Here is a 12198-nt window from a genome sequence, read left to right on the forward strand (position 1 = left end):
CACGCCCACTCTACCACTGCGCCACGCCGTCCCTTGTTTATCACGCGTGCTAATACCAGCTAGGCAGCTAACGCGTTTGGCGAGTAGCTTCATTTCTCACGTTGTTTTAGAGACGCTGGCACATATTGTAATCGAACCAACCCATGCAAAGTCTCGAGATAAACGATCCATGACTCTATAACCGATTCAGCTCGGAATTCATGGATTATTCGCATCGATCGAGGCGTCTGCTGCAACCGATGCAGCCTAATCGCTCGCTTGTCGAAACCAATATTCGGTCGCATCGGTTTATCGTTCACAACCCTAATATATATCCATATATTTTTTCTTTGTCTTTTATTGTTGTTGAAAGTGAATATTGCTTTTGTGACCATAATATTCCTACCTCCTCTCGACTGAAAACAAAAGCGTCAAATTTAACTCGTTTGCCTCGACCTACACTAAAACTTTGACGAAGAATGAAGTCAAAATTGTCCGCCCAGAAAGAAAAATGCTTTACTTTGCAACGTCATGTCTTGTTCTCTGTAAAAAGATTGCAGTTGACTAAAATAAAGCATAAAATTGTCAACTTTATTGATCATTGGAGAATGGTCAGGTTATATAAGACTGACCAAAACTAAAACCATGGAGTCTGTTCTGTGTTGCAAACATCTACTTGGTCTTCAACCTGCTGGCAAATGCTAACAGCGAACTAAAGACCAGACCATTTGCTAAAGTGCTAAATGTCAGTGTGTTGTGTAAAATGCTAAAAAAAAGCAGCATAAGGTCCAAAACTGCTAACTATTTCCAATGAAAGGTTACCGTATTTCCTTGAATTGCCGCCGGGCCGCTAATTATTTTAAAACCTCTTCTCACTCCGGCGCTTACCAAAGGAATGCGGTAAATTTAGGCCTGCGCTTATAAATTTGAGTGTGATGTAAGGATAGCATCATAAGCACATTTAATAAAAAAAAACGTTATAATCTTACATTTACTTATAAATGAAGTCCATGCCAGCTCCTTCTGATCAAAAGCATCGATAACTTCTTTATAGAAGTCTTCCTTATCTTTCTTCAGTTTCAAAAGTCTCTGTCTTGACGGAAATCTTCCTTTATTACCTCCTGCTTCGATTGAAAGTCCAGTTTAGAAAACGGTTTTATTTTAGATATGTAATCCTCCATGTAAAAAGTGCAAGTGAGAGGGAAAAATAAACGATCGCTGCTCACTCTTGCTGCTTGTTGTCACTTCTTCTGCAGCCGAGTAGTCGCAAGAAGGATCACTAGCGCCCTCTACCACCAGGAGGCGGGAGTCATTTAATGACTCATATTTGACACACGCAGCTATGGTATATTAATAAAACATAGCTGCTTACTGTTCTTTTTAGCATATTCAATAGCTTGGACCTTAAATCCTACTGAATAGCTCTTAATCTTCTTCCCTTTATGCGATTTCAAATGATTGAAATCAGCCTCCTCCATTTTGAAAATGATGACGTGACGAGTTTGACCCTGCGGAAATTCTAGACATGCGCTAATAAAAATAATATTTTGCCAAATGAGTTTGACCCGGCATTAATCCTGAGTCGGCGGTAATGCTAAGCATGCGCTAATTATTTTTCGAAACGATTTTGACCTGGCAGTAATTCTAGACAGGTGCATACTATATACCCGGCGGCAATTCAAGGAAATACGGTAATGCCAATTGCTGGCGTGCTAACAGCTAACATACATGTTATATTTGTTTGTGTGTTTGGGAACTGCTGCCAAACTCTGATACATGATTACTCTCGGGTTTTTATTAATCTCTGTCATTCTTTGAAAAGTGAATATACTCATATTAAAAAAAATACACTTCAGAAACTGTCCACTTCAATGTCTTTTAAAATTGTCCAGCATGTAAAGTTGTATGTACAGCAGCTACTATTACCTTCAATGTGTAACACCTGCATGGCAAAAATATCAATCGGGATATTTAAAGGGTTATTTTTGATCAATGAAAAAAAAAATGTCCACGCATTATGTGCTGTGTATACAATACAACTTTTACGTAAACAACCTTTCATACTCAATAATTCCCAAATGTGTTGCTGTTATTTAAGATTCTTATCTCCCGTTGCTTTGGTGCAAACAACTGTGATGATTGTGATATTAAAATGAAAACTGTTAAGACTAAATGTAAACATTGTCTTCCCCACAGGACAAAACACACAAACTGTGATTAAACCGACGCGGTAAGAAAACTGAAAGTGCAAACTTGTGGGCTAATATAATAGTAAGATGGGCCGAAAGTAGAAGAAGAAAAAGTAAGTAAGAACAATCTCACCAAGCAGGAGCTCTGCAGGCAGGAAGAGGAACGTCCTTTAAGCTCGTCGGGAATAAAAAAGGAAAACAAAAAAAACTTGCGTGTTCTTCAAACTCCTCCGGTCCTGCTAGGCGTCCTTTTTCTCGTCCTGGTTTTGAAGGTTCTGGAAGGAGACGGGGGACATGTGTGAGCTTAGCGGGGCGAGCGGGAGCCTGCCCCGGCCGGCCAGTCACCTGCAGCACCTGGTGCTCCTTCAGCAGGCGGTCGTACTCTCGGGCCAGACCGTCCGTCTGCTCCCTTAGTCCTCCTGCGGCGACCCGGGACTCCTTCAGGGCTGCTCAGGTTCACGCCAAACACACGACAGCAAATTATTTTCACGTGACGTGAATCATATTTATATGGCGCTTTTTCTCGAGTGACTCAAAGCACTTTTACAGAGTGAAACCCAATATATAAACCACTTTACCCAGCAGGTGGGTAAAGTGTCTTGCCCAAGGACAGAACGGCAGTGACTAGGATGGCGGAGGCTTCATTACACCACAATAGGAGGTACAAATATGCATGAAAACACTCCGACAGACATCGACTTAAAGGGGAACATTATCACAATTTCAAAAGGGTTAAAAACAATAAAAATCAGTTCCCAAAGTTTTTTTCAACATTTTACCGGTCCCGGAATATCCCTAAATAAAGCTTTAAAGTGCCTTATTTTCGCTCTCTGCGAAGACACTGGCCATTTCCCTGTGACGTCATACAGTGCTGCCAATGTAAACAAACAATGGGAACACCACAGCAAGATATAGCGACATTAGCTCGGATTCAAACTCGGATTTCAGCGATTCAACAGATTACTCACGTATTGAAACAGATGGTTGGAGTATGAAAATATTGAAGAAGAAACTGAAGCTATTGAGCAAATTCATAGCCGTAGCATGGCCGAATAGCTGCGTTAGCATCGCCGGTAAAATGTGCGGACCAAACGATCAGGACTTTCGCATCTTTTGACACGGGAGCAACTTAAATCCGTCGATTGGTAAGTGTTTGTTTCGCATTAAATGTGGGTGGAAGGAAACGTAATATAGTTGCAAATGCATCTACAGGTTATCCCTACATCTCTGTGCCATGTCTGCTTTAGCACCGCCGGTAAATAGCATGTTAGCATCGATTAGCATAGCATGTTAGCATCGATTAGCTGGCAGTCCACATCAACAAAACTCACCTTTGTGATTTCGTTGACTATCATTGCAAATGCATCTGCAGGTTATCCATACATCTCTGTGCCATGTCTGCTTTAGCATCGCCGGTAAAATGTGGAGACACTCCAGCAAATTCAATGGGGGTCTGGCGGCAGACACTTTGGCATCTTCGGGCCAGTGGTGCAACTTGAATCCCTCCCTGTTAGTGTTCTTACACCCTCCGACAACACACCGACGAGGCATGATGTCTCCGAGGTTCCAAAAAATAGTCCAAAAAACGGAAAATAACAGAGCTGAGACCCGGTGTTTGTAATGTGTTGAAAATGAAAATGGCGGTGTGTTACCTCGGCGACGTCACATTCTGACGTCATCCCCTCCAGAGCGATAAACAGAAAGGCGTTTAATTCGCCAAAATTCACCCATTTAGAGTTCGGAAATCGGTTAAAAAAAATAAATGGTCTTTTTTCTGCACCATCAAGGTATATATTGACGCTTACATAGGTCTGCTGATAATGTTCCCCTTTAAACAAGTTGAAAAACTTATTCGGGTGTTACAATTTAGTGGTCAATTGTAGGGAATATGTACTGAACTGTGCAATCTACTAATATAAGTATCAATCAATCAAAAACAATCACACATGGGACGGTTTATTAAGTAAGAATTGTTTTAGTTATATTGTAAAACTTACAAACGTTGCTTGGAGTGATGAATGAAGAATACATAAGACGGTATGGCACTTATACTTCCAGTTTATAGCTTTAAAATGCAGTAATTCACATGCATCCTGCAGTGCGCAAACTCATCCAATAGATGGCGCCCTACCACAAACAATAAATCCATCCATCCATCCATTTTCTACCGCTTATTCCCTTTCGGGGTCACGGGGGGCGCTGGCGCCTATCTCAGCTACAATCGGGCGGAAGGCGGGGTACACCCTGGACAAGTCGCCACCTCATCGCAGGGCCAACACAGATAAACAGACAACATTCACACTCACATTCACACACTAGGGCCAATTTAGTGTTGCCAATCAACCTATCCCCAGGTGCATGTCTTTGGAAGTGGGAGGAAGCCGGAGTACCCGGAGGGAACCCACGCATTCACGGGGAGAACATGCAAACTCCACACAGAAAGATCCCGAGCCTGGATTTGAACCCAGGACTGCAGGACCTTCGTATTGTGAGGCAGACGCACTAACCCCTCTGCCACCGTGAAGCCCCAAAAAATCACCTAGGTGTATTTTTTTTTTTTTAAGCTATTTTTATTATGGCTGTTAGCAAAGAAAAATCCTTCAATGATAAAAAATGGTGGCGTCTTATAGTCCGGAATTTACGGTATTTGGTTTGGCAACACCAAATTGGCTATGCGATGTGGTGGCGACTTGTCCAGGGTGTACCTTGCCTTCTGCCTGAATGCAGTTGAGATAAGCTCCAGCAAACCCCAAAAGGGACAAGGGGTAGAAAATGGATGGATGGTCGGGTTTGAGATGTGTGGAACTTTCCTGTGGATAATCCCCAACATGATCAACTGAGGGTGACATCAGTGCCATGCTGCCCTCTAGTGGACAGACTTGTACTGACTCCCCCCTCAGACAATTTGTAGTAAGCGAGGATGAGCAAATGTTAAACGACATAAGGAATAAGTGAGAAGTGTCACTCACCGTCCTCCGACTTCTTCAGCTCCTCTTGCAGTTTCTCCACCTCCTTCCTCAGCAGCTGCATGCCCTCAGCAGTGGCCTGGTCTCCCGTGCCGTCCATCAGCGTCTACGTGCGGCAGTGAACATCCTGTCAAAAGTCATTCCTGCATCGCCAGGGTAACAAACTAAAAAGGCATGGCTCACGTTTCCAAAAGCTGAGAACTTTCACTTTTCATTTTGACTGCAACCATATTTGTAGACTTGAGTAGGAATATGAAACCAACATAACACGGAGCTGATGGATCAACTATCTGGAAACAAGCCAAAACGAGGACCACCATGGACGTAAGATCTGGGGGTCGAGACTAACGAGATGGGACTTTTCTGCCATGGCTGGTAGAGTCAGTGTGGTATGATGATGACATTTACCACCGTGCATAGATTCTATATATAACTCGCATTCTTAGCTCTGTTTACTGCTTTGCACACTCTTGGCATTCTCTCCATGAGCTTCAAACACCTGGAAACCATTTGGGGTGACTATCTCTTGAAGCTCATGGAGGGAATGCCAAGAGTGTGCAAAGCAGTGATCAGAGTAAAGGGTGGTTATTTTGAAGAAACTAGAATATAAAACATGTCTTTAGTTATTTCACCTTTTTTTTGTTTAGTACATAAATCCACATGTGTTCATTCATGTTTTGGCGTGTACTGTGTGTGTGTATATATATATATATATATATATATACACACTCATACATATATATATATATACATATATATATACACACACACACATATATATATACACACACACACACATATATATATATATATATACATATATATATACACACACATTTATATACATATATATATATATACACACACACGTACATACATATATACATACATGTATAAGAAATATATATATATATTGTATATGCACATACACATATATACACATACATAATATATACAAACAATATATATATACATATATATACACACACACACATATATATATATAAATGTATGTGTGTGTGTATTTATACACACATACATTTTTACACACACACATTTTTCATATATATATATATATATATATATATATATATATATATATATATATATATATATATATATATATATATATATATATACACATACATATACACATTCATATATACACACATATATGTATAATATATATACACATATATATACACACATATATATACACAGACATATATATATATATACACATATATACACACAAACACATATATACATGTACATACATATATACATACATGTATTAAAAAAAATATATATATTGTATATGCACATACACATATATACACATACATAATATATATATACAAACAATATATATATATATACACACACACACACACACATATATATATATAAATGTATGTGTGTGTGTATATTATTACACACATACATTTTTACACACACATTTTTCATATATAAATATATATATATATATATACACACATACATATACACATTCATATATACACACAAATATGTATAATATATATATATATATATATATATATATATATATATATGCACACACACACATTCATAAACACACATATATACATACATACATGTATAATATATATATACTGTATATACATACATATATATATATACACACACATGTACATACATACATGTATAATATATATATATATATATATATATATATATATATATAATACATGTATGTATGTACATATATGTATATATATATATACACATATACATATATATATATTATACACATGTATAATATATACATTTATATATATATACATACATAAACATATACACACATATACATACATGTATAATATATATATATATATATATATATACACATACTTACATATATATATTGTACACACACACACACACATGTATAAATACATATACATGTTAAAAAAGGCTTGAATCAATAATGTGTAATACTAACAATAAATATTTAAAAAGTCAGTCGTACACAAAACTCTAGTAAAAAGAACATCTCCATCAGTAAAAAGTACCTTCTTCAACATCTCGTTGTCCTCCAAGCACTTTTTGGCAGCTTTGTTGGCGTCGTCCGTCTGCGCCAAGAGTGCAGCCGTGGTCGCCGAGGCGGAAGCCAGGTTGTTGATGAGCGTGACCACTCTCTTCATCACCCTGCACGACACAAGCAGGCGTCACACCGACAACTCATGTCCAGCTTCAGCCGGGAGAAGCTCAAGCAGGAACTCACAGCCAGAGGAAGACGGCGAAGCCCGAGATGTAAAGGTTCCTCTGGGCCCGGAAGAGCTTCATGTGCATGTGGTCGTGCATGTTGGGCAGCAGCTTGGCATCTGTGCCCAGGTTCTTCACCGAGTACTTCCTCACCTCACGGACGGCATCTGCAGGGGGAGCAGAATATGTTGTTATACTCGTTAAATAAAAACTCTGCTTTGTTTTTAATGAATATCTAGGCCTACTACGCCACTGTATTTTAATATTGGTCCGATTGAAACTACAAGCTGTGCTCTTTTCCAACAGAGTGATGTTCTATACTCAGGAATACAAAACAGGTGCTTTTTTTTACGGTGCGTTCAAGGACCGCTGAAAAGAGTAGGACGCCACAGAATGCCTGCCAGACATAACAAATAGCAATACAGTTTGTTATTTAAGTAAATCTTAAAGAGCTACGGAACAAAGCATTGTTTAAAACAATAAAAGCTTATCAATTTAAACAAACTAAAACACTAATTCAAAACAATAAAAGTTTAGCCATTCAAACCAACTGAAACACTATTTTATTTTAGTTTCACTAAATAAACACTTTTCACTTGCAGCTTGCAGAAAACAATTAATTTGGAATAAGAAACAGTTAAATGAACTCCCACATTTATCAAATGAATGAAAAATGTGTGCATAAGTGCCCGATGATAAAGGAGCTGGTCATCTCTCTCGGTGATGTGTCTCGCTTCAGTCAGACATATTTTACAACTGTTTACATTACTTTACTTACAATATACAAATATGTTGTTGATGTTTACTCATCCATTCTACAATGTCTGAATTGCGATGCAACTAAAAATCCATTATTTCCCTTAGCTCGAGTAAATACTGTCCCACTTGCATATCTGAAGTCATCTCACACATCTGATGCAACTTGACTGTCAATACTGTCACACTTACACATCAAATGGAATTTTGACTGTCAATACTGTCTGTCTTACACATCTAATGCAACTTTGACTGTCACTACTGTCCCCCTTACACATCAAATGCCATTTTTACTATCAATACTGTCCCACTTGCATATCTGAAGTCATCTCACACACCTGATGCAACTTTGACTCTCAATACTGTCTCTCTTACACATCTAATGCAACTTTGACTGTCACTACTGTCCCCCTTATACATCAAATGCCATTTTTACTATCAATAATGTCCCAGTTGCATATCTGAAGTCATCTCACACATCTGATGCAACTTTGACTGTCAATACTGTCACACCTATACATCAAATGGAATTTTGACTTGTCAATACTGTCCAACTTACTCATCTGATGTCATCGCTCACATTTGATGCAACTTTGACTGTCAATACTGTCCCACTTGCACATCTGATGTAATTTGGAAATCAACTTACACACTTACACATCAAATGCCATTTTTACTATCAATACCGTCCCACTTGCATATCTGATGTCATCTCACACATCTGATGCAACTTTGACTGTCAATATTGTCCCACTTACACATCTGATTTAAATTTGAAATCAATACTGTCCCACTTACTCATCTGATGTCATCGCTCACATTTGATGCAACTTTGACTGTCAATACTGTCCCACATACACATCAAATAGAATTTTGACTGTCAATAATGTCCAACTTCCACATCAAATGCAATTTTGACTACCAATACTGTCCCACTTACTCATCTGATGTCATCGCTCACATTTGATGCAACTTTGACTGTCAATACCGTCCCACTTGCACATCTGATGTCATCTCTCACATCAGATGCAACATTGACTGTCGATACTGTCACACTTACTCGTCTGATGCAACGTTGACTGTCAATACTGTCCCACTTGCACATCTGATGTCATTTGAAAATCAATACTGTCCCACTTACTCATCTGATGTCATCTCTCACATCTGATGCAACATTGACTGTCAATACTGTCACACTTACTCATCTGATGCAACTTTGACTGTCAGTACTCTCCCACTTACTCTCCCACTTACACGTCTGATGTCATTCTACTGTCAATACTGTCACACTTACTCATCTGATGCAACTTTGACTGTCAATACTCTCCCACTTACACGTCTGATGTCATTTTACTACCAATACTGTCACACTTACTCATCTGATGCAACTTTGACTGTCAATACTCACCCACTTACACGTCTGATGTCATTTTACTACCAATACTGTCACACTTACTCATCTGCTGCAACTTTGACTGTCAATACTGTCCCACTTACACATCTGATGTCAGCAGTCTCAGCATCCAGCAGGTCATTTTTTACACAGCAGCATACATGTATCGTCTACATTCATGAACTTATTTCTCTACGACGTTATGTGTGATCAGATTAGCCTACTTTTGTTTTCAGCTAACCAGCGTTGTATTTAGTCGACTATCAAGATAGTTGTTAGTCGTGGCCCAACCTGGGTGTGGAGCAGTTAACACACAACACTAAGCACTTACCAAGAAATAGGACGATAAGTATAACAATCATCGTAAGAAACACTCTGTTGGAAAACCGGGCCACCGGGCTCCAGATCCTCAAGTTGAACACCTTCTGCCACCTTCAACACACACACACACATTTATCATGTTTGAGGGACAGGTTCCAGATTTTTAACGAGACAATAATTGCTTATTACTTCTTAGCAGAGATGAAGGGTAGACAGAGAATGACGAGGACGCCAATCTCGACGTAGAGGAAGAGAGCCACCACAGTCCACTGCAGCGTCATGTCTGCCAGAGATGGGAAAAAGCAACAACATTTTAAAGAATGCAGAAGTTTGCTCATGTGTTGCACTTGAAATTTCCATAAGAGTTGGGAATTTGCATTAGATGTAAATATAAACAGAATACAATGATTTGCAAATCATTTTCAACCCATATTCAGTTGAATATGCTACAAAGACAACATATTTGATGTTCAAACTGATAAACATTTTTTTGAGTGCAAATAATCGTTAACTTTAGAATTTGATGCTAGCAAAACGTGACAAAGAAGTTGGGAAAGGTGGCAATAAAGACTGATAAACTTGAGGAATGCTCATCAAGCACTTATTTGGAACATCCCACAGGTGTGCAGGCTAATTGGGAACAGGTGGGTGCCATGATTGGGTATAAAAACAGTTTACCTAAAAAAATGCGCAGTCTTTCACAAGAAAGGATGGGGCGAGGTACACCCCTTTGTCCACAACTGCGTGAGCAAATAGTCAAACAGTTTAAGAACAACGTTTCTCAAAGAAATTGCAAGAAATTTAGGGATTCCAACAGCTACGGTCAATAATATCATCAAAAGGTTCAGAGAATCCGGAGAAATCACTCCACGTAAGCGGCATGGCCGGAAACCAACATTGAATGGCCGTGACCTTCCATCCCTCAGACTGCACTGTATCAAAAACTGACACCAATCTCTAAAGGATATCACCACATGGGCTCGGGAACACTTCAGAAAACTATTGTCACTAAATACAGTTCGTCCCTACATCTGTAAGTGCAAGTTAAAGCTCTACTATGCAAAGCCAAAGCCATTTATCAACAACATCCAGAAACGCCGCCGGCTTCTCTGGGCCCGAGATCGTCTAAGATGGACTGATGCAAAGTGGGAAAGTGTTCTGTGGTCTGACGAGTCCACATTTCAAATTGTTTTTGGGAATATTCGACATTGTGTCATCCGGACCAAAGGGGAAGCGAACCATCCAGACTGTTATTGACGCAAACTTCAAAAGTTAGCATTTGTGATGGTATGGGGGTGCATTAGTGCCCAAGGCATGGGTAACTTACACATTTGTGAAGGCACCATTAATGCTGAATGGTCCATACAGGTTGTAGAACAACATATGCTGCCATCTAAGCGCCGTCTTTTTCATGGACGCCCCTGCTTATTTCAGCAAGACAATGCCAAGCCACATTCAGCACGTGTTACAACAGCGTGGCTTTGGAAAAAAAAGAGTGCGGGTACTTTCCTGGCCCGCCTGCAGTCTAGCTATGTCCCCCATCAAAAATGTGTGGCGCATTATGAAGCGTAAAATACGACTGAAGCTCTACATAAAACAAGAATGTGAAAGAATTCCACTTTCAAAGCTTCAACAATTACTTTCCTCAGTTCCCAAACTTTTATTGAGTGTTGTTAAAGGAAAAGGTGATGTAACACAGTGGTGAACATGCCCTTTCCCAACTACTTTGGCACGTTGTAGAATAGAAGGTGTGTCCGTCTGCCTCTACCGGTTTGACAACTCTGGAGCCTCCAAGCTGAGTCCATAGTTCACTTCTTCTCTTCTCATTATTAATTAGCGTTAGCATCACAACGCGTTTTAATTAGCGTTAGCATTACAACACAGGCTAGCGTGACGTCATAATAGTAAATCCACATTGAAGCGGCCAAACTTCATTAAATTAAACAATGTTGTCTTAAAAATAACGTTTCACATACGTCGCACTTTTTTCAACAAAGCTAGCGAGTAAACGTACCGTCGATTAAAAAAAAATAAAAAGTGAATAAACGTAGAAGAGCAAAGCTGCTACTTACTGTGATGCGTGTTGAAAAGTTGTGTCGTTTTCCGGTTTACTGCACTTCCTGTTTATGGCGTGACGACATATGACGCGTACTTTCAAAATAAAGGACATGTTTGTCGAGCAGAGGAGATATTCCAACAATCAAGAAGCTGATTTTCAATTAAAATAGAAAAGGACTCATTATCATTACGGAATGTCGTTCATCGCCTAGGTAATAGGCTACACTCCCGTAACATTGGAAGTAGAATTGCTTTTATTGTGAAGGAAATTACAACTTCCGCTCTTACG

At 39.2% G+C, this 12198-nt stretch overlaps 1 protein-coding gene across 2 annotated transcripts; it reads right to left on the reverse strand.

Moving 5' to 3' along the window:
• Positions 1 to 1759: 1759 nt before the first annotated feature.
• On the reverse strand, positions 1760 to 11987 carry bcap29 (B cell receptor associated protein 29). Of its 2 annotated transcripts, none has more exons than XM_061919220.1 (8): positions 11924 to 11987; positions 10041 to 10134; positions 9862 to 9962; positions 7401 to 7548; positions 7189 to 7324; positions 5138 to 5240; positions 2523 to 2614; positions 1760 to 2443 (listed from the first exon to the last, which is right to left on the reverse strand). In XM_061919220.1, the coding sequence occupies exons 2-8, from the start codon at positions 10130 to 10132 to the stop codon at positions 2408 to 2410; spliced, it is 708 nt and encodes a 235-aa protein (XP_061775204.1). In that variant the 5' UTR covers positions 10133 to 10134; positions 11924 to 11987; the 3' UTR covers positions 1760 to 2407. The 2 variants fall into 2 exon arrangements, with proteins under 2 accessions (XP_061775204.1, XP_061775203.1); XM_061919219.1 differs by having other exon boundaries at positions 2514 to 2614.
• Positions 11988 to 12198: the final 211 nt, after the last annotated feature.

This window comes from Nerophis ophidion, linkage group LG13 (genome assembly GCF_033978795.1).
Source record: "Nerophis ophidion isolate RoL-2023_Sa linkage group LG13, RoL_Noph_v1.0, whole genome shotgun sequence".
Classification (NCBI taxonomy): Eukaryota; Metazoa; Chordata; class Actinopteri; order Syngnathiformes; family Syngnathidae; genus Nerophis; species Nerophis ophidion.